General features: G+C 47.7%; 1 protein-coding gene across 1 annotated transcript; it reads left to right on the top strand.

Annotated features, from left to right (window-relative positions):
- On the top strand, nucleotides 1-25,300 carry FBXO32 (F-box protein 32). The gene is made up of 9 exons (XM_040547053.1): nucleotides 1-287; nucleotides 3,534-3,646; nucleotides 5,370-5,419; nucleotides 6,115-6,207; nucleotides 13,067-13,160; nucleotides 14,035-14,219; nucleotides 17,933-18,115; nucleotides 19,283-19,426; nucleotides 20,139-25,300. The coding sequence occupies exons 1-9, from the start codon at nucleotides 172-174 to the stop codon at nucleotides 20,226-20,228; spliced, it is 1,068 nt and encodes a 355-aa protein (XP_040402987.1). The 5' UTR covers nucleotides 1-171; the 3' UTR covers nucleotides 20,229-25,300.
- The last annotated feature ends 1,705 nt before the right edge of the window (nucleotides 25,301-27,005 follow it).

Raw genomic sequence — 27,005 nt, 5'->3', positions numbered from 1 at the left:
GGGGGCCGGGCCAGCGCCGCGCTTCCGGCAACACGGCGCGCGCCGCCCATAAAGAGCGCCCGGCGCCGCCGCCGCGCTCGCAGCCGGACCCGGACCCCGACGGCCCCGAGCCCGATCCCGGCAGCTCCCCGCCGGCACGACCCGGTCCCACCCGACCCGATCCCCGCCGCCATGCCGTTCCTGGGGCAGGACTGGCGCTCCCCCGGGCAGAGCTGGGTGAAGACGGCCGACGGCTGGACGCGCTTCCTCGACGAGAAGAGCGGCGGCTTCGTCGGCGACATCAGCAGGTACCGGCACCGGCCGTGGTCCCGGCCCCGGTCCCGGTGTGGGTCCCGATCCCGGCCCCAGCCGCCGCCAGGGGGCGCTGGGTGCGGGGCGCCGCCGTTACGGCCCCCGGGGGGACCGGGGGGAGGACCCCAAAATGGACGGCGGCGGCGATTTGGGGTTGCCGCAGGGTCACCGGGGTCCGGGGGTTGGATATGGGGTGGGGAACCGGGGGCTCGACCCGTCGCCCTTCGGCGGAAAGCCCCCCTCGGTCGCCTGGGGGGCTCGGTTAGGGCGCTGCGGGCTGGGGGGGGGGGGGGGGTGTATTTGGGGCTGGGTTTCGTCCTGGAGCCGCTCGGAGAGGTGCTGAGCCGCACCTGGGGCTGTCGGAGCTTCCCCTTCTCCTAAAACCCCACCGGAGCCGCGCAGGCTCCCGGCTTCATCACATGCTGTAAGGCAGCCCTGAGTCACCAGGCAGCGTCCTGCAGCACGGGAAACAAATAACCCCTAAAGCCGCAGCCTGGCTGCCCCGGTGCTGGGGCCGGGGGGGCAAAGCGGCCCCGGGTCCCCTGGGGCTGTACCTGCCGGGCTGGGGCAGGGGGCTGCACTGACACCCGAGGCTTGTCTCATACAGAAACAGAGCTGCAAAGCCCCCCGTAACGCCTCTCTGAGGCACGCTGTAATTTGGAAGTAGCCCGAGCAGCAGCAGCCTTTTATTGCTCAGCCTGCGCGAAGAAAATGTCAAAACGTTCGCTGCCCCCTTGGCTCTGGGATTTTGCCCTTAAGGGAGTGCCACTGAAAATCTCCTGGCTCTGTGCTGCCTTCGCTGGGGAGCTCTGGAGGTAACCTGCCCTCCCCTCCCTCCTTCTCCGGCAGCAAGCGCTTCCTTAGGCTTCCCGGCTCCCCAGCTGGAGAAGTATGATGTGTCTGAAGCCATAAATCTTCCCCCAGATTATGAAGAGCTTGCCTTATGTGCGGCTTGATTAATCTGACTGCAGAGGGACTAAAACCCCCGGGATGGTTTAAGCGCTGTAACACTGCGTGGTTCAGGGCAGGAAGCCTCGGCAGCGGTATGGGTGTAACGATCCCTGGTCAGATCGCCCCTGTCAAAACCAGCCTTTTCCTGCAGAGCTACGTCTTGTTTTCAGCTCTTCCCAGCGAGGTCTGGGCTTGTTGGCTGCTAGGGGACAGGAATGTACATGACAGTGGCTTGGAGCGGAGGGGGATTTGCTGTGAGCCGCGGATGAGATCCTGTTGTGCAAGGAGGCTTACGCGGCGGTTCTTTATCTTTCCCTCCTTTGTGCAAGCTCTAAATCAAGTTTAGAATGCAAAACATCTATTTTGTAAATAGGTAGAAAAATGTCTGGCTGGCAGGAGTTAGCGCGTTGGGAGTACTGAGGTTTGGCCTGGGTTTAGGCATCTTCCTCAGTAAAAAAAAAAAAAAAGTGAGGAGGGTCCTGGACCGAGGTCCCGGTGCCTGACCGTTCAACCCGTCAGGGCTCCTTGGAGAACAATATGGAAATCTGTCAATACATAAACAGGGGAATAATCTGCCTCCCATGCTGGAATCCGTCCACCGCTGCTGTTATGAAGGCTTCGGGTTACAGAGTCATTCAGTAGGAAGTCAACAGCCCAGGGTGTGCTGTTGACATGTCAGATTTAAAGCAGATCCCTCGCGCTCCTAGGCTTGGGTTCTGCCGCTGCGCTGGGCACGTTAGTCTGGCCCACTACCGATTTTCGTGCAGCTTTGATAAAGCAGGAGCTTGAACTTCTCAAAAATGTTTTTGACTGCCGTGTTCTGCTGCCTGGTTTTGGTCCCCAGCATGAAGCAGCGTAGACAGGGGAAGCGAGCAGCCGAGATGTTTTGCTCACATCTAGCTTCTGGCCCTGGGGACTGCCCAGTTCAGCTGGTAAGAAGTGTCCAGTTCCCCAGGCTGTGAGCGTTGCCCACCTGCATTTCTGTTTCCCTGTCCGTAGTGGTGGTGTGACCCTGCTGACAGCCACCGACCTCCCTCTCCCGGCTGCAGGCTTGGGCTGGCGATCAGGTTTAGCAGCGGGGAGAAGCGAGGAGCCTTGTCCTGCAGGTTTCATTCCTTTGCAGGAGCCTGTGCTGAGTAGCTGTCAGGTGTGAGCAAGGCTGTGTGGTGCTTCTTTCTTTTGAGGCTAAAGAGTGTAAACAAGAGGGCTGCGGAGGAAGCAGCCTGGCTGCGTAGGGGTCCTTGTGGCTGCAGCACAGGAAGCTCAGCGCCGTGAGCAGCGGCGGGTTGCAGCAGCAGCCAGAGCTCCAGGGGTGTCCCGGGCTAGTGCTGCCACAGGTGAGGTGCCTGGGACCCTTCTTTTTTGATTTTGGGTCTGTAGGCAGCCGTCCCATCCTTTGCAAGCTGCTAGAGCAGCTCTTTTTCATCTCCCAGGTGTATTGCTTGTTTTTTTGCAGCACCTGTGGGGCATCCCTGCGCCCCCGGTGTGTGGGGGGGCTCTGGTGGGGGACCAGAGCTGGAGCCAAGAGCTCCTGGACGGTGCTGCCTTCCCCTGCACACCCCAGGCTCTGCGCTGCGGCTGCCCAAGGACTTCTCGGTTTCACATCGCTGCTCGGATCTGCTGATCTGCAGGCCTGCAGAATGCGGCGATCTCGACGCACTCGTTTAGCCTTTCATTGCCCTCAAAGAAAATAAGTGGTTACAGCTCCCTTTGCTAATGATAAAGCAAAGCTCCAGCAAATACAGAAGATGGAGTCTTAGATGAGAGATCCTAGCTGTTAATTTGTACAGTCACTGCTCTGTGGGCTTTGGAAAGCCACCAGTTAAGTCTGAACCTCAGCTGAGCTTTTCCTGTAAGCTTGAAAGCAGAATGTTTTGTAGGGACTCTGTTAATACTTTGTGTGTGAGTATGTGTCGTCAGATGTCTAAATATGTCCTGGCAGAGAAATCTGTCTCAGGGATCTACCACCTACAGTAGGAGGAAGTGATGTTACTTAAGCACAGAAACAGGTTAAAGAGGAAAAAAATGCTGCCCAACAGTGTCCCAGCCCTGATGTGCTCTGCCTGCTCCTGGCTGTTATTTGTGTTTTCTCCAGCAGAGATGGGGCGCTGGAGACTCATTTAAAAATAACATTATCGGATGCAAAACCTGCGTGCCGCCTCTAGAATGGTCTGCAGTGAGGTAGCTTCAGGATTTGTAATGAAAACCTGTGTATTTTCTCTCCTTGCAGGAAGCATAGTATTCAGCAGACAGCAGAAATAAATAGAATCCTTGCTTTGTATCATTCACAGCTTTTGTAAAAAGGAAGATCACAACAAAGAGAATCTCTTCAACAGCCTCAACTATGATGTTGCTGCCAAGAAGAGGAAAAAGGACCTGCTGAATAACAAAGCCAAGATTCAGTGTAAGATGTCTGCTTGGGCATTTTTTTAAACTAAGTTGTTGCAGGGGGAGAATGGAAAATGCTTCAGATCTATGGGTTTTTTGGATGGTGCTTGAGAAGTCTTCCAAACTATCTCAAAGGGCTTTGCGCCCATGTTTGACTTAAGTAGAGAACTTGGATACAGCTTAATGTGAAGATTTATGCCCCTGTTAGTAATCCCTGCTCTGAGGAGTTGTACTTGTTGTGTTCAAATTTTTGTCATTTGTATTTGTCAGAAGGAGGGTAATTTTTTCCTATGGTACATTCAAATGAACCAGTTCCAGTTTTTCCCCCTGTAGACTTCCTCGTGCACAACAGGCTAAATTTATTTTTCCTTCCATATGCACGCAGAGCTCTAATCGACATTACTGGAGGCTATAAGCCTGACCGTGAGCTTTGATCGTATCTCTGCGCACAGAGCGCGTGAAAAATGAACTGAGGCTTCAGCTTGCTCAAAACAACGGGAGGCTGGAGATCTTTCTGTGCACAGCGGGCGGCCGGGGTCTCAGATGGCACCCTGGGGGATAACGTGGGGGATCCTGCAGGGACCGCAAGTCCTGCGTTGGTCCGATTGCGAGATAGGTACTGGAGTTAGTGAAGGCTCCAAATGTAAACACGCACAGAGGAAATGAGTTACCATTCCCACACTAGTATTAGCTCACTGTGGATCCCCCAGGATTTTGGAAGCAGATGCCAAAAGCTGGCCCCTCTGTGCATTCGGTTCTCTGTGTGAACAAACAAATGTTACCATGACAGTTTTTGGCTGGATTCTGCTGTGACCTACTCGTTTAAAAGGGCTTGATGCAGGATCTGCATGCCTGCAGCCGAGGCTGGGTTTGTCCTTGGGCTCTCAGTACCAGGCAGACGTACATCACTGTGTCCTTAGGTGGAAAAGGATTCCAGGAGCACAGTGTGTCCTTCAAGGCAAGGAGTCTTGTAGGATGGAGTGTTCTTATTCGTATTACCTGTTGAATTGCCAGCGTGTGGTGAAAGAAGGGTCAAGAGCCCATGTGAAAGTTGGGAGGGAGAAGGGCTGAGCCACATAACTGCTGTTACAGTGAGGACTTTCCTGCAAACTGAGTGAGCAGCATGTGGTGGGTACAGGGAAGCTATTTTGGGGGACGGATGGGACAACTCCTATTTCTGAGGGAAGGGAGGGGCAATTAGAAATAGGATAATTTTGGTCCCAAATAGGTTTTTCTTTTTTAGCAAGTTAGCTGCAAGCATAAGCATGCTCCTCTGAGCCTGACCTCACTGCTAAAAGCTCTCTCCCACATGCCTGATGTCTCATGACATTTTTGCTCAACTTCAATTTTGACATTCAATCCCAAGCCTGTATCCAAGGTAATGAATAGTTAATAAAATCAATAACAACAAAACCTGGCTGTCAGCCACGCTTTGTTTGGTACCAAAGAAGAGGAGGTGCTATGGTATATCTGTAGCTGGCAGATTAAACATTTACAGTCTTGAGCTCTGTCACTGAAACATAAACCCTTTTTAAGGCTCAGGGCTGTCGTCTCAAATGAAGGAGTATGGAAACAAAGCAGCTCAGTAAGTTGCTAGTTTTGGTTTCAAGTTGAGCAGTGTAAACAAAAAAAAAAAAACTCCCTTTGTGATAAAAGGGCAGCGAGCGTTGCGAGCAGAACAGAGATGCAGCCCTCTGCAGAGCAGAAGATTAACTGAGCAAAATGTGTTTTTTAAACAGATTTCCACCAAGAGAAGTGGATCTATGTTCATAAGGGGAGCACAAAAGAGGTGAGTGCAACCGTAGGTTGTCTGTTCCCTTTTGCACTGTTTTTCCACACGGTGGAAGATAGCGAGCTGATATAAATCAGCAGAAGCTCTTAAGAGATAAGTGGAAGATCTGGCTTGTGGTTGGAATTGCAGTAATGATTTTAAGCCCTAATCAGGGAGCCAGGGCTTGCTGTGCAAGGCTCTATACATGTGTTTAAAATATGACTTGTTTGCTTCCCTCGGTTTAAAAAAAAAGCCATTTGCGGACCAAGCCATAATACTGTTCTTGGCCTTCACCCAGCACAGTCCTAACATGGAAAATCGTTGGAATTCATCACAACGGCTCGCTTGGGCTCGTGGAGGGAAGCGGCTGCATGAAACCACCCTCTGTGAACTTGGGCTGTATGTTGAGCCCCAGGAATGTCAGACTCCTTCTCCCTCGTAAATTCTGGAGGGATGGATCTGAGCTATCTAAGGGTCATGAATAGAGCTCGTGTCACTTTTGGGAAAATACCATAACCTACATTGAACCGTGCCCACTCTTGACGTCAGTAAGCGCGGCTCCATAGGAGATGGGACTGCCTCCTCTGGCTGTGAGCGAGTCCCATGCTTTGTACCCATGAGCTTGCTAAATTGAGTTCCCCTGGGTCACGTCTTCCTGATGCTGTCTGGATTTTTGTCTGCCAAAACATGACCCAGACTGTTTTTTTTCTTAGCGCCATGGTTACTGCACCTTGGGAGAAGCCTTCAACAGGCTTGACTTCTCCAGTGCTATCCTGGACTCCAGGAGATTCAACTATGTCGTGAGGGTGAGTGAAAGGCCAGGGCTTATCTTGCTGTGGTGGTGGGGAGGGTTCTGAACCGAGCATCAGTCGCTTGATGGGAAGCACCAGCAAGGAAGAGGTGCATGTAAGGATGTTGGGCCTTGCTATGTCAAGCATTTGATGGAAGATGTGTGGATAGACCCCAAAACCACTGCTCAGATCTGTTGAGATGGAGAGAGGGATGTGGTAGTGATGTAAAAGGTGGTTGGGCTGTCCTTATTCCAGCATTCCTAGTAACTTTCAAATATGTTATAGTGAACAGTTGATAGTTTCAGGTAATACATAATTTCAGTTGTGTATGAAATTCGTGTTGGAGAAATAAAAACAAGTTGTTGTTTCTAATTACTGTATTTTAAGTCCTGCTTCCAAATGCAGTTCCTATAGTCCCAGGAGGAGCATGGACTCTGCAGAGGCCACAGAGCAGTGGGGACCTCTTTGCACAGGAGGCTGAGATACCTGCAAGCATGAGTGCTGAGGGGGGGTGGCATCCTGTGAAGTGATAAAGGAGAGACTTCGGGGAGCTGAGTCTTTTGGGAATAAGAAGATGGGCTGAGCCTCACAGAAGTTGAAATGAAGGACTCAGGGATCATGGTTGCTCTTAATCCTGTGTGAGTGGCAGCAGTTTCAGTGGGTGAAGCATTCTGTTAGCACTGATGCTTTCAGTTGGTGGGAGTTGTCAGCCCCAGGTTTCTGCCTAGGTTCCTCATAATCTGACTTATCGTAACAGATCAGGGCTTCTCATTTCCCTCTGGGTTACCAAGAAATGGTGGTGTTCTGGGGTATCCCCTAACCTGAGGGCTGCAGATGGTTGTATGTTTATGCACATGTGATCTGCAAATTGATCTCAAATTTCAGAACGCTTATCAAATCTTGGAATTTAATAAGCTTAAAAAAAACATGTTATTAGCTTGAGGCTGTTTATAAACAGCTCCTTTTTACATTTTGTCAGCTGTTAATCACTGGTGAGGCACCAGCTGTTTAGGTTTTAGGTTCTGAAGCAAGCAGCAGTGGTATTGCTTTCCCTTTGAGTCAAGTGTCCTGAAAAGTCAGGAAGAAATGATCTGAGCAAGTTCACTTTAGTTCACCTCTTGGTTAGGTGACCAGGAGCCTGTGAAAACCCTGTCACCCTGGGAAGGGTACAGGCACTGGGGGGTGCTTACCCACTCACAGTGCAGGAAGGAAAATGGTAATTCCTTGGGTGAAGTGCCACGGTGGTGGTAAGGAGTGGGGACGATGCCAGAGGAAAAGCAGGATACAAGTCCATTGAAATTCAGGCTTCCACAGCTCTGTGAGTCCTGGGACAGCTTGTTTTCCTGCTTGCACAGAGAAGGTGGTTGCCAGGACAGATATTCACTGTTTTCTGATACTGAATATATACACCACCATGTCATCCTTAGGGCAGTTAGTTTGTGCCAAGGCAATAACCCTTTGGTTAAATATAAAGAAGGAAAAATAAAACATGTATTTGGTGCTCCAAGGATTACCTTGTTTTTTTTTACCTTATGACCATGAAAAACTCTGGAGACTTGTGCTAAGTCCAGCCTTAGGTCAGGCTCTGCCATGTGATGGGCTCCTGCTGCTCACACAATGTGACAGTTATCTCACACAGGGCTGAAGTGACTGGGCAGGAGGCCCATGAAATTTCTTAAAGAGCTAACTCAAATTTCAGTGTAGTTGGTGTGGCCTGGTGGGATGCTCAGGCTGACTTCTTTCTTCATTTTTCCTATGAGGACTTTTTCGTAAAAGCATACCGAACCTGCCACGTGTCCCAAATATCAGTGTTCTGTATGGAAGTCAACTTGTATCCATGCTTCTACAAATTGAGCTTCTAAGGATACAGCATTACAGAGAAGTATGAAGCTTTCTAATTGAGGCTGACTTGTGGTTTGGCAGATTAAAGAGATATTAAACCTGGTACCATGGATCAAATATAAAACTGACTTCTTAAATGAAGGGGTTGTATCGGCCAAGTCTCTGGTGAATAGTAGCTCATAAAATGCCTGATGTGCCAGATTCACTCATGAAAAGCTCTGCCTAGATGTGAATTCTGTTTATGGGTCTCTGCAAATTGCAGGCCTCCTAGAGCACACAGATGAGCAATCTGTCACATGGAAAATGCCTTGAATATTGGCAGGCAGAATTTTTTTCCCTTCCCTCCCTCTCCTTGTTCTCTTTGGTTCCACCCGTTGCTCAGAGGATCTGATTAATGTCACAGTATTTACTTCATCAAGCAAATGCTTTCCAAGGAGGGAAGCTGAGTTGGAATGAGGATGAGGATGCCCACAGAGAAAGAAGGGAGAGAAACAGCTACAGACCTGGGACTCTGCTGGCTATACCCAAACTTTCTCTGTAGGGAAATAAGATACATTACTGCTGTTAACACAGGCTTTCAGGCTGACCATCAGCTTCCTCTTGCCTTTCTCAAAGCATTCCCCTATGAATGTCTCTGAACATAAGTGGTGTGTTTTCAGTACTGATTTTTTTGTTGTACAGAAGTCTAAGATATTCCCGGATTAAGTTCTTAGTTCCTAACAGTGCACTGATGTGTTACAAAATGGGCTCTTTCAGGTGAGGTGGAAGTGTAAGCTCTGGAAAGCTTGTCAGGCTGTTTTTCATGGTCAGGTGCCATCAGCTGTAGCTGGTGAGTTCATGTAACTGAAGGAGGAGAAATCTTCCAACATCAATCTTGTCTTGACAGTGCCGATAAAGTACTGGAAGAGTAAGTACAGGTAGTAGCACCATGACCTGTTCCTGGCTTGACTGTTTGAATTATACCCTCTACATAGACATTACAGGAAAATGTTCCCTTTTTAGAGCTCATAAGGAAGGTGCTTGATTGATCCAGAAGATCTGAACTTTTTCATATTGAAGCAGTCCTGATTTCTCTGCTCTTGCAGAATTAACAAAGACTGGAAGTGTTCCTGTGAGCGTATGCAACATAAGCAGAGACAAGAGTGCCTGCAGCCCAGAAGTTGTTGGTTCTCCTCTGGGAACACTCTGTTCAGATGACAGTGAGGCTTCGCAGGCTGTTTTCCTTCAGAAAGATTTGTCATATGATGGTTGTGTAGTAATGTCTCAAGGGAAGGTGCTGTTTCTGATCATAAAAGCTTAGGTCAGGTTAAGCTGCATGGGCACAGCTCTTGGAATAACATGATCTAGACAGCATGCAGCCTGTTAAAGTAGTCTCTTAAATTTGTTTCTTCTTAAGTTTTTATAGCCCTTAGCTCCAGGAGTCCTGGATTTATGCTGTGCTGAAAGAATATCAGCTCAATGCTGCCTCATGGAGATCTGTCAGCACCTGCACTGTAAATCATTATAACTCGCCCTGCTGTTGTTCTACCTCCCAGCTTACAACCAATGTGACATTTCAGCCACAAAAAGTGAAGGGCTGTGAGAACTGGGGGTGACAGGAGGAAACTTTCATTGCAGTAAGCTTCTCCAAGCAGCTCAGGTGTGAGGAGCCCCAGCCCTGAGGAGCTGGGGGGGGGATCCCACAGGATGCAGTCCTCCTTACCTACGGCAGGTGTTTGGGGCATTCCAGTGGGGATTTACACTCCAGCAGCTTGAGGCTTGTGATTTTTAACCATTGCTAAGCATTGCTGGGTTTGAGGCCAAGTTACACCCTCCTCAGTGCAGTGCAGGCCTGCAGAGGCCTTTCTGTCTCTGTGGGCCATTTGGGGCTGGATTGCCTGCACCAGGAGTATGGCAGAAGTTACCAGCTGGCTGTGGGGTGCCTGTAAGTGATGTGCACAGTGATGAGTACAGAACACCACAGTTTTGGGGCCCTTGTTCCCTGCCCTGTGTCACTTGTTTCCTTTTTTCTCTCCTTCCTGTGGGGAGGAAGGCCTGTTGTGCTCCCCGAGCTATGTGGCTCACTGCACTGACTGTTAGTAGGGTTTGAGCAGGAAACCCCATCCTCTTGGTGTGGGGAGGAGAGCAGGCTCTTGCCCTGCTGTGGAAGCTGCTGTTTCCTGCCAGCTCTGGAATGACCTGCTGCATCTCTTGCCTTTTCTCCTTGGCTGTTGCATACCCCTGAGAGTAAACAAAATAGTGGCAAGGTGACAGGAAGGGTTTTCTGGGGAAGCTGACAGCCCACCTTTTTCAACTTCTGAGGATTTGAGGAATTAGGATCTAATGCCCTCTTTTCAGGAGGGGTTACAGACTCCCAGCTCCAATTAAAATCAGCTGGAATGCAATTACTTAGTGTTTTTGAAAAGCAGGCCTTTTAAAATTGCTCTTAACCTTTCCCTTTGTGCTCTCCCCACCATCTGTCCCTCTCAGCTGAGCGTGGGCTGGACTTAATGCAACAGCATCATAACATGCTTACAGTTCTCCACTGTTTTTACCCTACTCAGCATTAATCTGAACCCATCAGTCTGCTTTTAGTCTGTATTATGCAAGCGACAACATTGATTTGTATCAGGCTGTAGACCCAAATTTGGCAGTCCATTAAATGAGGCTGTACTCTGGGGCTGTGCCAGTGCTAAAAGACCCTCAATTCACTGCAGTGTGTGGGGCATGGATGGGTCAGAGCCCGGCTGAACCGTATCCCTTACCTGTTTTACATGTATTATATGAGGACAGAGGAATAAAAATGCCTTTTGGTTTGGAGGGCAAGCCAGCGGTCGCTGGGGAGTGGAGTAGTCCTAGAACTATTCACAACATAGTTTTCATATGGAATTTCATCCTGTGTTTATTGCTGCAGGGGAAGGGAGGTGACACGTGACATCAGAGCTGGTTCACTGAACATAAATTGAACCTTGATAAACACAGGCAAGGCAAATTTGAGTCTGTCTAGCTTAATTCTGTACCAATTTAGTGTTCTTCAAGGAACTGAGATTTTTATCTTTGGTCCTCGTAAAGAATGGCTCTGGCTTTTCTAGCTCTTACAGTGTTGCATTACGTGATACTTATCACTGGGTATATTTTAGTGTTTTCAGTGATGGGCACAGCTTCGCTAACACCCAGCCTGGAGGAAGCTGTCCCTGTGCCAGTTCCTGAGCAGTGCAGTCTGGAGGCAGCAGTTGTTTGTGCACAAGAGCTGATCTGTGTGCGTGTGTGCCTAATGTACAGATGGAGTCTGGCAAGTTGATCATGAGAATCAAAGGTCTGGAGGCTAAATAGGTTAATGTAAGCAGAGTATCGCAGGTTACTTCGGGATGCTGTTTCTTCTACTTCCTGCAGTATTTCAAGAAATGAGGAAAAGATTTAAGACTTCACAAGCATCTTGCAGACTGCCTTGTTTTTAAGAGTATCTGGGGTCTTCATTTTGCTGAGAGGCATCAGTGTGCCATCTTGTTATGTGCACCAAACACTATCCAGCTCTCCTGTATCTTGTTTCTACAAATGAGGCAAGAAAACAGGCAGCCTGCCCTTCACAGAAGTTAGTGTGAGCCTTTTTCCTCACTTTCTTTCAGTCACGCGAGGTGTAAGATATTCATGGAATGTAAACTCAAAGCCATCTGATGATGGCGTTGGCCTGGAAATTAAACTGAAGAAGGCAACTTCACTCTCAGCAACCTCACTGCTTCTAACTGGCAGTCACACGCCTGTGCCTGAGATGAGCAGAATGGGCAAACGACTGCAATAATTCTTCTCCCCAAGCTCTCTGCTTCATGGCAGGCTGACGGTAACTTTATGGATGCATTCCTGTCATTCTTAAAATGGGGCGAACAGTTCAGCTCATGACTTATCAAGTCTTATCAAAAAACATCTTAGTTACTTGACACAAGTAGTTGCACCTTCTCTGTACTCTCGGCAGTGCCAGCAATGGGATACCGTAGCTCCAGACGATAAAGGATTAATAAGCTAGTCATGTGGTAATGTGTTGATTGATTTGTAGCATAAAAGGTTTTTCCTTTCCCTTCTAAATTAAAACAGAAGGCTATGTACATCCAAAACAAATGGAACGACATGTGGACAGCCTGTATTTATATAATGCTGGGGGAAGGGAGGAAGGCTTGGAAGATCACAAGCCACATGTTCTGCAGAACATGACCCATAGGAAACTTCCACGACTCTTCTTGCACCAGTAGAGAGCCCAGGCAGGAGAGGGCATCTGTCCCAGGGGAAACGCTTCCTTCAGCAACTGCAGCCCAAGTCCAGCATTCAGCTAGTACACGAGTCAGGCGATCGGCGACAGGAAGCAAATCGCAATCGAAAGTAAAAGTGAGATTTCCCTGGTTCGACGGGGAGTAAACAGGACGAACAGGGAAAGGTGGATGGCTTGGGATTGTTACAGCTGCAAGAACTGCACAGAGGGGAAGAAATGTTGAGGGAATAGGGGGTTGTTAGAGGTGGGGGGAGGGATGGTTTGGTTTTAATACAGCCCTTAACCTTTCCATCGTGGTGACAGTGCTCTGACAAAGCCCATACAACCAAGGCGTTTGACGTAAATTGCAGGGTCTGATTCTCATTACTGCCCCATCAATAACATCCCCATCCAAACCAGCGCTCGCTTGCGTTCCCTCATGACACTGCTTGTTTATGCCCCAGCGAAGGACGGTGACGTCTACCGTTCATTGTTCCTCGGTGTGAATAGATGCTGTCAGTCTGAGCGCTGCCCTGTGGTTTCCCTGCATCTCTGAGCCATGAAAACAAATTTTTCTCCCGAGTATCATTAGAAGGCCTTTTTTTTTTCCCCACCCCTTTCTATGTGGATTTAATCATTTCTCCTCTGCTCTTTTTCTCCCCCCCGTGCATTAGTTTGCTGCCGTTCCATCTACCTTTTATTTTCATGCAGCAAACAAGTGCCCGGACTGTTTTGCTGTGTCATGTGACGGGAGTTAAGATTAGAAAGGTATCTCTGCTCTCTAAGGCTTGCCACTTCTATTTTTACCCACAGCTGCTGGAGCTGATAGCGAAGTCTCAGCTGACGTCACTGAGTGGCATTGCCCAGAAAAACTACATGAACATTTTGGAAAAAGTGGTGCAGAAAGGTAAGAAATGGAAACGAAGCGGGGGAGGAGGAGTTGGAATTAATGCGATGTACTCAGCATGAATGACATCCTCAGGAATACCCAGTGTAAGATGGGGGAAGAGGGGCCACCCCTGTTTATTCCTGTAGTTCAGTTCCACTTTCCTTTTTGTCAGTGAAGGACTATGTAGAGTGGGGGGAGTGGGAAGAAATCTCCATATTTTGGTAGGTATCTGGGAGGCAATTTCTCCTCCCACTTCCCTCGCTACCACTCCTCCTGCATCCTGCTGAGTCCTATTTCTGACTGCAGAAGAGGCTCCTGCCCCCCAGCCTGACACATCGGCAGTCTCTGCTGCTCTGTCTCCAGTTTGCAATATCAAGTGCTCCCTCTCCTCCAGGGGGAAGTAAAGCTTGAGGGCTGTCTTCGCCTCCCTGGGCTCCTGGTGGGGCTGGGTTGCAGCTGAGAGGTGCTGCTTCCCTTCCTGGTGCTTTAGCTCTGACTGAAGCCTGGGAATGGAGAGCACCCTGTTGGGGAGTGCATGCACGATGAGGCTGGAGATGCTGAGCATCTCGCTGCCCGTCAGCTGGGGTGGTCGGGGAGAGGCGCGCACACAACCTCTCACGTGTAACAGAGGGGAAAGCTGGCTGGTTTCCCAGCTATGGAAATGGGAAGTGCCCTAGAAAGGATGGGTACCTCATCTGCTTATCCTGGGAAGATCTCCATCTGTTCTCTTACCTGCTGTGCTTGGCTCATGTTTAAGTGCTTTACTGTCAAAAGCACAGGCTGGTTCTCTTGGCCTGTGAGATTACAGCAGGTAACTTTTCCCTGAGAATCATGTAGATTCAGAAAAGGATTTGGGCAGCTTCCATTTCTAACCTTTTCTGTTCCCCGAAAGTCCTTGAAGACCAGCAGAACATCAGGCTAATACGGGAATTGCTGCAGACCCTCTACACATCCCTCTGCACTTTGGTTCAACGGGTCGGCAAGTCTGTCCTGGTTGGAAACATCAACATGTGGGTGCACAGGATGGAGACTATTCTCCACTGGCAGCAGCAACTGAACAACATTCAGATCACCAGGGTAAGCGCAAATCCTGAAGGCTAAAAATAATGTGGCTTCTTCATGAAACCTTCTCATGTAGCAGCTTTCATCTGGGTGACTATATCTCACTGTACTCCCGATGCAGGCAGAGTGCTGGAGAAGGACCTGAAGTTGCCAAATAACTGGCTGCATTCCTGGAGTTACTTGAGTCCCTTAAATCAAAATAAAGCAATAGTAGCCATTACATGTCCCCAGGCAGTTCAATGTACACAGTGTGGGATCATGTTCACCGTTACTGGTGGTGTGACTCCTTTCTGGTCTTGAGGCTCTGTGTGAACAGAGCTGGGCAGGAAACTATCTCCTCCTCCTGAGAGTCTTTAGAGATGAGGCCTCAGTATGAAAAGTCAACTCAATCTTTCTAAATCTGAGAAATTGCCCTCAAAACTTGTTTATCAGATATTTGAGGTTTTTAGATTTGTTTAATCTGTAAATTAAATGCAAATTTCCAAATAGCTGCATAACTTCATGCTTCCTGGCTGAAAACATCAGTGATTCTTCCAGTAGTCTGGAGCTGGCTGTTCCAGCCAGACAAGTCCTGCTTTCACAACATCTGGTCCTCCAGCAGCAGCTGTGGAGCTTCGGAGAGACAAATGAGTTGATAAATTCCTAACCTGGCTTTGCATATGAATTGAAGGTGAACTTTCTCCACTTCACCTGGAATGGGTGCTCACTCCCCAGAAATGCTAAAGCCTTCCCCCTGCGCTGACCTCCCTGTCAATGTGTCCGTTGTAAGAGTCTTCTACAGTGAACTGAGCTGTGCAATTCCCACTTGGCCATACCAAAGCGTGGCCAGAGGGAATTTTAAAAACACCTTTTTCCTTAGTGGGTCAACCAGAAAGGCACTTCACAGGGGTTGAGCAGAGGTCCTGCTTTCATCGTTCTTCATCGCTGTGTTTGCTGGGAACATCAAGAAACAGTTTCCAGTCCTTCAGTTGTAAGGAGTAATACAGACAGAAGGATTTGGGAGAAGATAAACTCCGGGAGGTCCCAGGGAGTCTGAAGAACCGCAAAATCCACATCGCCTTATGTGGTGGTGGTCTCTGCCCTGCTGTGGGATGTGCCTGTCCCTGCTGGTGCCCAGCTCTGGGGAGCTGCTCAGTGCCGGGGAGCTGCTGGGATCAGCTCCACTGGGGTATCTGTTTCCCTGACACCCTAGGTTAGGACCTCCTGCTCAACTCAGTAAATACAGTACGGGTTTTTTCCCCTCACCTTTACTGACTCTCAAAACTCCCATAAGCATATCAAAGCTCTGCCTGCCCAGATAAAATTGCATCAAAATGTGCTTGTGAAGGGAACTGCCTTTTATGCACACAGTGTAGGTTTGCAGACGCTTTTCTAAAATATAATAAAAATATGTGGAGAGCTTCCAAAAAAAAATTCACACCTCTGAAGATGGCTTCAGGTCAAACTAGAGCAAAACCTGAGTTTGAGAGGAAGGCAGAACAAGCCCAGTTCTGTGCAGCCAGATGCTTACAGTGCTGAGCGTTTCTCATTTTTCTGGAGGGGGTAAAAAGCTTCACAACAGCCAAGACAGACTTTAAAAAAAAAAAAGCTTGCAAAACAGTAAGTATGTGCTAGAGTTGCATTAAAAAAAAAAAGGCACAAAAAACAACTGTCCAGAAAGTGACAACATAATGATCTGCTCTGATCTAATCTGTGTTCTTTCTCCAAAGAAAGTAATGTTTGAAAAGTCCTGGAAAGGAGTACTGAGGGAAAAGTAGCAGCAGATAAGTCTTTGGCTCTGACTCAGAAAACCTGTATGGAGTTGTTTCAGTCACGCTGGCTTCCTCAGAAATAAGACATTAGCGTGTGCTTGCTTGATTTTGCCTTTTTTTCCCCCCCCCTTGCTGAACCAAGAGCCTCTGAGCACAGTCCTGCTTGTTCTGCCCTGGTGGAGCTTGTGTGGGCTGCCTGCAGGAGAGGGCAAAAGCCAGTGTGGCGGGGAGATCAATGGGAGGTGATCCAAGGCTGCGGTGCGTTCCTCCTGCCCCTAAAAACGACCTCAGCTTGCACTGACGGGCGGGGACACAGTCCTGCATAGCCAGCGGGAGGCTCATGGGCTTCAGGAATGATGGAGTGCTGCTCTCTGCCTCCTCTTCCATTTCCAAGTACACAAGTGGATCGCACCAAGCAAACAGCTGCGTGTAGCCAGGCAGCGTGCTCGCAGCTTAACCCTCAGCACGCAGCCGTGCAGAGCTCCTCTTGTCTCCAGAGCCAGCTGGTGTTAGGGGACTAGAGGGGGAGGTGGGAATGGCTGAAAGGTGGAGAGGGGGAGGCTGCTTGGGGCTGGGAGATGGGAACGGGATCAATTGTTTGAGGTTGGCTTTGGAACAAATACCCTCTGGAGGTTCAGCTCTTCTGAAGGGGTTGAAACAGGCTTCTGCCTTGCTGCTAGAGCCGGCCAAAAACGATGCCTGGCTTCAGCGGAGGGGTTCTCGCAGGTACCAGGCAGTGCTGGGGGACCAGCCAGGCTGTATGGACCACCAGTAGTGCAGGCTGGTCCCTGGGGAAGGTGGGAACTATTTATGTGCAGTTGTGCTCCTCGTGCCCCTGCAGTCTCACGTGGCTGGAGATGGGGCCGTATGATTGAAAGCAGCCTCACACAGCGTTCCCCTGCTGCTGATGGCCCACGTGCTTCTTGTTTGAAACGGTTAACGGCCCTGCCAATTGCGAGGCGGGCGATGTGACTCTGCAACTTAAAAATAGCAGCATCTCTGTGCAGGGTAAACGATAGACTTGGCACATCTGTTGAACATTGTTTCTTCCTTGGGGCCCAATCCGCAAAGCTGCTGTTTGTCTTAATAAGGCTGGGGCTGATTTTGGAGCAGCTAGAGCCCGGGTTGTGGTCCTTGCTGATGCTTTGCTCCCGTGGGTACCTTGGATCGCCCCCGGGTGCAGGATCTGCTGATCCATTGCAATTGGTTTGTCCTGGAGCTGTGCTGCTGTGCAGACTTGTAAAATAATCCTGACCCGTGTGTAGACCAAGAAAAGGTGAATTGAGTGGGAGCGGAGGTGGCTTTTGGCGCTGCAGAGCGTGCTTTGATGTGGCTGCACAGCCTGCGAAGCCGCGGCTGCAGCTGGTGGGAAAGGGGCAGGTTCCTCAAGCGTTCGGAGGAAGGGTTAGCCCTGCCAGCACTGCCTTGGGAATCCGTGCAGGGAAAATCCTGCCGCGGGTATTCATCGGCCGCCGCTGTGGTTGCAGTGGGATCTTGTGACGGCGTGAGCTGAAACACGTGTTGGAAGAGCACGAGATTCCCAGCAGCGTGGGTAACAGAGGGCTGAAGTTGGGAAGCGATGCCAGTATCCCTCACGTTGGGGGGAGGATGGTTAGTGCCTGCTACCACGACGTAGCCAGTGTCCTGCTGTAGTGCAGGCTGGTGGTGGTGCTTTCTGAGGACAGTGTCTTTTGAGTATGGACGTGGGATAGATGAGAAGAGGGGGGAGAGGCTTGGACTGTGACTCTGCTTCCTACTGCTTTTGTAATACGAATGAACGGACCCTTCATTGAAGAAACCTCAAATTCTTTTCAGAGGAAGGTCAAATGTCTCTTTGTTCAGAAGAAGGAGCTACTGCTTATTTTGCGTGTGAAGTGCAATACTTAAAAAGTAGTAACTCTACTGCAAGTTAAAAGTACTTGGGTTTCCAGCTTCCTCTGAGCTCAATTTTGTCTTTTTTTTTTTTTTTTTTTCCAGCCTGCCTTCAAAGGAACCACTTTGACAGACCTGCCACTCTGTTTACAATTAAACATCATGCAGCGACTGAGCGATGGGAGAGACCTGGTTAGCCTCGGTCAAGTGGCTCCCGACCTGCAAGTGCTCAGTGAAGACCGGCTGCTGTGGAAGAAGCTCTGCCAGTACCACTTCACGGACAGACAGGTACGAGGAGAGGTGCAGATCGCTATCAGTTGCCTGTTGCAACCTGTTAGCGAGTGCGTCTGTATGGGTAGGACACTCTTACTTGACTATCTTCTGGACCCGTGGGCTGTGCTGCAAGCTGGTAACACAGGCTGGTATGAGAATGGCTGTAAAGATGATTTATGAGGAGGGTTCTGCATGCCACAGCAATGATTCCTGAAATAGGAGTCTAAGGAATTAGTCACAGGGTGAACTTCTTCAGCCCTAATCCAGGTGGTAACAACTGCAAGTCATGGTTGCTCGTCCCACGTGTGCAGGGAAAACGTGCAGCCAAGCTCCAGCCTTAACTGCAGTGTCCTAAGGACTGACACCCTCGTGGAGAATCTCTGTGGATGTGGTTTGTGAGCAATGTGTTGTACTCCCCTGCCCTTTAGAGCAAGAAATCCCCTCTGAGCTGTTTCGTGAGTGACAGGACAGTGTGTGGAAACCAGCCCTGCTGCTACCCAAGTTGTACCTGCGTAAAGATCTTTGGCCTTTTGCAGGCTGGTAATCATCTAGGGTCTTCTAAAATTAAAAACAAATGGAAAGAAACAAACACCTCTCTCTTTATGGATGATGTTTATGTGGGGGGTGTCTATATCAGATCTCTGCACTTCAGGAAACATGTGCCAGATTTCCCTGCTGACTTGCTTTGTTTGCTCGCTCTGCATCTGACTTTGGAAGTGACTCTGGGGAAGTCGTTTCTGTTAGAAAGTATATTCAAATCCAATTTCTGCAGCTAATGAACCCAAACAGAAAGATGGAGGCCTCACAAGCTAATGTGACAAATAACTGACTTGAACTTTGGAAACTGTTAAATGCAGTTCCACTTCCCTGCCAGCCCGAAACAGTGGCTAATGTAGTATGAAATAGCTCCCAGGGTTTCAGGCTTTCATACAGTAGTAATTGTGAAATGAGGCTAGACCCTGATAATGGTATCAGGTGAGGCTGTCGCTATCAGGAAGCCTGTTACAGCTGGGCATTCAGAGCAGGAATTTTCCTGGTGTTACACGGAAACTGTTATGTGACAGGCAGGGATGGTGCTTAACTTAAACTTAAAGCAAGAGAGAGAACAAGATGGGTGGAAAGAACAAACCATGATTTTTTTTTTTTTACCTGCTGCAATTACCATCATATTATTTTTTTCAGATTCGTAAACGGCTAATCTTATCTGACAAGGGACAGCTGGATTGGAAAAAGATGTATTTCAAGCTTATAAGGTGTTACCCACGGAAGGAGCAGTATGGTGACACGCTGCAGCTGTGCAGGCACTGCCACATCCTCTCCTGGAAGGTAGGAGGTGGTGGTGGGACAAACTTGGTTGGGGTAGGAGCTGCAGGGCACCCAGTGCTTCCTCTGATTACAGCATCTTAAAGAAGCTGCAGTTCCTTTGCCTTGCACGATCGGGTGTTTTCCTGCATCTTAATCCTCCCTCAACTATTAAGACCCTTTCACCATGCTTCAGAGATTCCCATCTTGTCTACGCTGAACAAGTTATTGCCATCAAAGCCAGAGGGCAGTGAGATGGGCATATTGTCAGGCTACTTGTAGCAAATTGCATTAGCACTGCCAGCAACCCCTGCCACTCGTTATGTGGAGGTGAAGGTCTTGGCAGTGGGATTAGCAAGAATGAGAGCTGATGGCTATAAAACAGCCCACAACACGATTCTGCTGGCCTCTGTGTTGATACCCACAGCACATCTCTAAACTCCTTTAGCTGATGGTAGTCTCTGACCTGTAGTGCCTCAGAGAATAGGAGGAAAGAGTGAATTGGATTTTTTCTGGTTTGATTTTTTTCTGGTTTTATTTCCCCGGACTTCACAGTAACCCCTAAAATATGAAGCCCAATTCAGAGCTGTCTGCTTTGGCAAGAGTGGAAATATTTTGGGCTCCGCTCTGTTTGCGAGCAGGATGTCTGGCGGAGTGGCAGCACTAAGTTGGCACTTAGGTGCTCTGGCACCCTTTCTGCAGTCTCTCTAAATGGAGTTGTTTTCTCCTTTCCCAGGGTACTGATCACCCTTGCACAGCCAACAACCCGGAGACGTGCTCCACCTCTCTTTCACCGCAAGACTTTATCAACTTGTTCAGATTCTGAACTTGGATCACCGCAGCTTACGCGATTCTTACAGGACACTTTATGCCACTGAGCTTGGACACTCCGTTTGTAAATAGTGTAAATACTCATGTTTGTGTGAAGCTCCTGAGTCAAGGAACAAGAGGATTTCGGAGATGAAAGGTGAAATTGCTCACTGACGTGCAGCACTTAAGGAATACAGAATTCCATAGGACTGGTATATAAATGCAGCATGTTGTACAGAGTCCCTTTTTTATGATCAGAGTACAAGATACAGGGCAAAACCTTCGTTTTCGTTTTTAGAAGTTAAAAATGAATTTGCCCCGCAACCATTTGAGAACTTTTCTGGTTTGTTTCTAATAATTGAGAGAAAGCAATATGAGGCTAGGACTGTTGAACTGTTTCTCCATCTGGTTTTATTTAGCATACATATTTATAAATATGATGTTTTTAAAAGTATTTATGAAAAATATCCCTGTGACAAGTTTAATAATACTTCTGTTTTTAAAAAGGAGACATCCTGAAATACTTAGCGTGGAACTCTAGCCTACTTACAAAAGAATCGCACCATACCACTTTCTACCTCTAATAGATTGAGTACCTTTCAAACAAAAATCCAGCGTACAATGTGAACTTTTGTATTTTGTACAATGATTTAAAGGGAAATGTTTGTGATAGTAAGCATCTTTTCTTGCATTAATGCTTACCTCTTTACATTAGTTTTCTTGCTCTACTCAGTGCTTGAATGCCTAGATGATAGGCACTGTATAAATACCTAAGACTTTACTCCATCCTCTTTTAATATGTTGGTTTTATGAAAGATTAAGTAAAAGGGAAGAGAAGTCAGGAGGATGAAGATTATCTAAAAGGGAGGAAGTTCTGTTATAGGGAAACAAAGGACTGAGTTTAATCTTGCAACATAAATTCATATCAACTCCGCTAGGTTAATTGCACTGGATGAATTCCCAAGCGAGGTTAGAATCTGGTTCAAGCCCATGTCTTCCTAGTTTTCCAACATACACACACTGCTCTGTATTCCCACTGCTGTCAAGTGAATTAAATCATCTTGGAGCTGGTAATTAGTAGGGAGATTAGGGCTGTTGAGTCTCGTGAAGCGATGCGGTTTTTATTCCTTGACAGACTGGCAGCGTTCTGTTTAATTTCAGACTATGGGAGTTCAGGGTGGTGAGAGACCATGAAGAAATTGGCCAGCATTTTGCTAAAAACAGCACTCAAGGCTGCGGAAAGTGAGGGATTTCTAATATGGCACTCAACCTCTTCTGTTATTTCTGTGTGCCAAGGAAACGAAGACCCAGTCTAGTCCCTTCGGCTTCCAGTGCTGACCTTCTTTATGGGATCTTTTAGCACTAGCCTAGAGCGAAGTTTTCAGTCCTGTGGAGCAAGTGGCCAAAGTCCTGACATCGTCGTGGCCGTGATTTGGCTCACGATCTCATGGTGAAAAGCGGAACCTTATGTACGTGCACCATGGTGGAACTAGAAGATTCCAGCTCATATTTAACCATTTGAAAACCTGCGGTGGAAAGGTTTTGCCATTTGCCAGTAGATTTCCTGTAATGCACTTTCTCTGTGCGCAATGGAAGCAGGATACCTCAGGAGGGTAAAAATTAGTGGGTTGTGTCTGACCATGTACAGAGAATTGAGGAAGAGGAGTACTCAGGACAATTCAGGAAGAACTACTTGAGTTAGTGTTGTTAAATATTCTGTTCCTTTTTTTTTAATGTTTTTATAACTGACTTTCAACACTTTTCTGCAGCTGTTTGTATTTTAAAAAATTGACAGTATTTGCGTTTTTGCAAACTAAATCACTTTGCATACCCTGGAAGAAACTCAAAAAGGGGAAAAAAGTTGCCTCTAGATGGAGCAGTGGGGAAGAGGGGAAGAAGACTGGGAAGGGGAAAGGCAGGAAAAAGTTGACAAGAACTGCTGTTCTACCTTCCCCCAGCAAACCCAAGTTTTTCCTTTTCTGGAGAGCTCTGTGAGCCAGTGCAGCCCTTAGCCATGGCCAAAAGCTTGGCAATATCCAGAGACAAGGAGAAAACCTGGGATAGGAAATACTATTTTGGTGTTGATGCTCTCTCCGTCAGTTTGCTGGTAAAAATAAGCCTGTTGATTATGTTCATGTCAACTGAAAGTGATTTAAAAGCTGATGCCTTGGGAAAATCATCTTGTGCTTGTTTTGGGGGGATGCTCATGAGTAAGGGAGGCTGGTTTCTGTTTTCATTCCCGCAGTGATATCAGCGGGTAGATGAGGCTGAAATCCGCCTTGTCGAAAGAGGATGCTAAGGACAGGAACCTGCAAGTGAATGAAGTATTGCCACTGTCTTGGGAGACTCTTGTTGTTGTTTTTTTTAGTAGTGAGAGGACTCGCATGGCCTTCACCGTCACCATCTTCTGCTTCCAGCTCTGACGCAGGAGTGGTTTGGTTTGCAGTCCTTCTGCCCCTGCCATCTGCAGTGAGTCAGCCTCTCGTGATGGAGGTGGCCTGAGCTGCTGGGGGTTTCTGTGTAGTCTGAGGCCCTACTTGCCAGGTGACACTTACCCAAACAATGAGATTGTTGCACTGGGTGAATTTTAAGCTTGGATTTAAATCCAGCCTGCATGACAAGACAAAACCCCAGAATTTAGCTGTGGTCTAGGAACACCTCAGCTCTCACCACTGCCTCTATGAGCCCTTCACTTGTTTTGAGCAAAGAGTCATGCCATGTCCCCTGCCCAGAGAGCACAGGTGATGCTGACAACTTACGTACAACTGAGGCTCCTGTTTGTAAAAGTTAATTTCAGTTAGTGTTCTTGTAGCACAGGGTAGATCTCAAAGGGTCAAATAACTGAAGATCAATGTGTTAATCCAGGCACTTGTGTGTTGCTCGTCCTGAATCCTGGGATGATGATGTTGGTGTCCCAAGTAGCAGAAGACCAAGCAGCCACTGTGCTGGAGAACAAAACTGTCTAAACAAAAAGCAGAATATGCCTCAGTCAGTTACTGCCTCAGTCACCATCTTACCGCTCCAGCAGCTGTCAAATCAGACCCTGATCTCTTTGGGAGAGTCATTGTTCCTCAAGTGGCTGGTACAGGGAGATACTGTGGGAGATTCGGTTCTGTTTTGTGCATTTAAAACAAAATGGTGTTGCATCCAAATACCTTGGTCTGACCACTTGAAAACAAAAGGATCAGTATTCAGCAGTGCAAGTGCATCTGCTTGGCTTTGGATGGCAGAGGAGCGAAACCAGCCGTGATAGCTCGGGACCCCAGAAAGGATGGTGTAAGGCTGCTCTCTTGCAAAAAGGACCTTTATTTTAGGACAACTCTGGCAAAGCCTACTGTGAATGGAAAACAGGCTTTTACTGTTCGTATTTTGGAAATCGAGTGTTCTTTTCAAACAGCATCTCATCCTCAAGTTGGTGGCTGCGTTTCCATTAAAAATGTGTCGGTTCTTATACTGTGAAAGGAGGTTCTTCCTCTCTTTGGGTTTTTTTTTTCTGCTGCCAGTGTATGCAAAGAAATATCTTTATCTTCAGAGGTTTTTAAGCAGTGCAATGGTGTAGAGCATGGCACTGTGGAGAGGAAAAACAGATCCATGCAGGGGAGGAGGCTCAGAAAGGGAGAGATCTTTCTGTTCCAGCTTTCTATAAGAGGCAGGTGTTTGCAGTTCACTTTCATGTGATAGCCACTTCAAGAGGCACCATTTCAGCTGTACATACCTTAAGCCATTTGTATTAACTATGGTATGGTAAAGTTTGATCCTAAAATGTGTGCACCTCCTCTTACGTTGTTTGGGTTTCTTTTATCAATTGTGAAAGCTTCTAGATCCTTCTGTTTTGTAAAGCGATGAGAAAAACTTCTATTGCTCTGAAGACATTGCTTTTTATGTAAACATTTAATTGCACCCTGCCACTTTCTGTGTATGAGAGTATCTTTTCTATCATTTTTCTTTGCCCCCCCCCAGGTTTTGAACTGTTTGTGTTCCCGTTTGTTTGATTGCTCTCGCAAAGCTCTCTCCTCCTAGAACATACACAGGTACTACACCAGCTTTTCCTGCCCAGAAAAATCCCTGGCCTTTAGTAGCTGAAATTTGATTTAGAGCAGGAACACTTCAGGTTCTGTTACGTAGCTAGTAAATCAGATGTGCTGTTTCACGCTTAGGCGCTGTTCAGTACAGCGAACCAGCGCTGTCCTCTGGGGTTGTTCTCAGAAACCTGTTGCACAGCTTCCCCACAGATCAGCACCTTGCCAAAAAGAAATAGCTTTAAATTAAAATGCCACTCTTCCTAGCTGGCCTGTTAGCAGAAACAGAGACCCAGCGGAGCTGATGTCTGCTCAGCTTGATGAAGACTGCCAGTTACAAGGTTGGGGACTCTGGTGTTCTGCCTGTGCTGCTGTTTGCAGCTCGTTGCTTGTGATGATGCTCATTAAAGGCCCCAAAGACACAGCCAGGTGTCCGTGTAACTGGCAGCATGTGGCTGCTGGGGCATGAGCTGCTTTTCCAGTGCCTGATTTCAATCCCCCATCTTCCTCCACTGATTTCACTGACAACAAATAGGCCTTGCAGGATTTGGCCCTAGGGAGAATAAATCTTGTCTTTGACATAGGTAGTCTACTGTATTAATATCATGAACACCAGAGAGATTCCCCCTCCGTTGGCCAAGCATTGCCTTTTCTCCCCCTGGGAGGGCAGCTGAGGGTAAACTTTGCATTTCTTTAGCTATTATGAGCTGTGCAGAGTGCTAACAGGTCTGCTACCGAGGGAGCATTTTAATTTGAAACGGCAAATATGCTCATCTTTAGGAACTATCTGCAGTAATTATAAATACTTGTATATGGAAGAGAGTGTGTTCTGTTTTGTTTTTCTTTAAAGTTGTAAGTAGAGATGATATGAAGTGAAAGGCATCCCGTGTATAATACGACTTCTGTTTAATATTACTGTGTGGTTAAAATCCTTCCATTATAAATTTGCACACTTTTTCCTCTTCCCTTGCATGTTCAACTCTGATTTTTACAGCTGTTCTGTGCAGACAGTAATGTATTTTTGTAAAACATTTTTTGACACTGAATTGCAATAAATGTTCAAACAATGTGAACCACAGAGTTGGTTGTCTCACTGCTTCCAAGTTGTTGACCTTATCGGCCTTGAGCTTCTCGTGACTGTAAGCAGAAACTCTTCTGCAGGAACATCCAGCACTTGGGCTGTCATGGCACTAGACACATGGGGAATGTCCAGGATAGAGCTGTTACTTCACTGCAACTCGAAGGAAAATGAGGTGAATGGAGCACTTGCTTCTAGTAAAACTAGCGGCCACCTGCAGCTCATGCACTTGAATTTGCACTCTACCAAAGCACAGGAGTGATTGTTCCAAAAGAGATCTCTAGCGCTTGCACTGATCTGATAGCTTCACTTCCTGGCTTACAGAAATGTTTTTCTAGCCATGTTATCCAAGTGACTTTGATTTATTTTTATTTTTGTCCCAGTTATTGCATCTGGTTAGTCAGCACTGCAATGCTCAGACCCAGGCTCCTGGCCAGAGGGAATGCAAGCGAGGAGCCCACTGAAGGGAGTCTCAGTAAATTGGGGAAGAAATAATAATAGAAAAGGCAAACATGTCTCAGGCTGGGACGGGATAAGTTATCTTGGTAAAACGGGATGACTTGCTGCATGGAAACCAGCTATGAAAACAAGAACAAAAAGCAGATGCTTTGTTTTTCAGTTCATTTTTACTGTCAGGTAGGGTGTTTGAGCAGTTGCATGTGTCTGCATGTGTCTTTTTGTGGTTATGCTGTATCAGGAGGGTAGTGAGAGGGTTGCATCCCCAGTCTTCGGAACATGGGACAGCCTGCAAGATACTGGTCTTAAGCAAGGCAGTGAGTAAGCTGTTCAAATGCCCTTCTTAAATTTCTTGGAAGTACTCAATTTTGCTTATTTTAGTAGACTAAATCCTTTAAAGGGGATACTTGGTCTTTTTAGGAACGGGTGGGTCAGTGAGCTCTGTCCGTAACCCTTTCAGGTGACAAAGGTCTGGCCGTGCCTTTTCCCATTTTCATAGTGCTGTCACCGTAACACCTCCAACCTTCCAGGAGCTCACCAGGACTGGAGCAGAAGCAAGCACTGGAACGGGCTGTCCAGGGAGCTGGTGGAGTCCCCATCCCTGGAGGTATCTGAGATGCTTGGATGTGGCACTAAGGGACATGGTTTGGGGATGGGACTCAGTAGGTCAGGTTGGTGGCTGGACTTGATGATCTTGAAGGCCTCTTCCAACTTAGATGATTCTGTGATTCTACGGATGGTCCAGCAGCCTGAAGGAGTCCCTGCCTTGGTCAATGATAATGTGGCACCTGCTTAGCCCTAGTGAAACAATTACTCAGGGAGCTCCTTGGAGTGCCCTCACCACCTGTCTTAAAGGCCAGTAAAGAAGTAGAGATGGGGCAAAACCATTCTGAAAACTACTTGCGCAACACAATTTCAGGTTATGACTCTTATTTGCCCCAACTTTCATTAACCATCATCTCCTGTTTCCCTTTTTTTCTAAGGGATATGGGGTGAGCTCCAGAGAACTATTTAGAGGGTTGCTTTATTTTTGACAAAACCTGAGCTGGTCCTTTTGTTAAATTGCAAAACTAGGGGAGAGCTGTTTTCTAAAAGGCTTTATAAATAACTCGCATAGGTTCAAAGGCCTTTCCAAAGCTGGAAGGACATCAGCTCACCCCTCGCATTTCTTGATGCGTACTGTATTGTGCTTTTTAGTAGAAAATAAACTAATGTCATTTTAATGTTTTTCTTGGATCAT

This window comes from Cygnus olor, chromosome 2 (genome assembly GCF_009769625.2).
Source record: "Cygnus olor isolate bCygOlo1 chromosome 2, bCygOlo1.pri.v2, whole genome shotgun sequence".
Taxonomy (NCBI): domain Eukaryota; kingdom Metazoa; phylum Chordata; class Aves; order Anseriformes; family Anatidae; genus Cygnus; species Cygnus olor.
The sequence above is the reverse complement of the archived record's forward strand: the minus strand, read 5'-3'. Positions and strand labels throughout refer to the sequence as shown.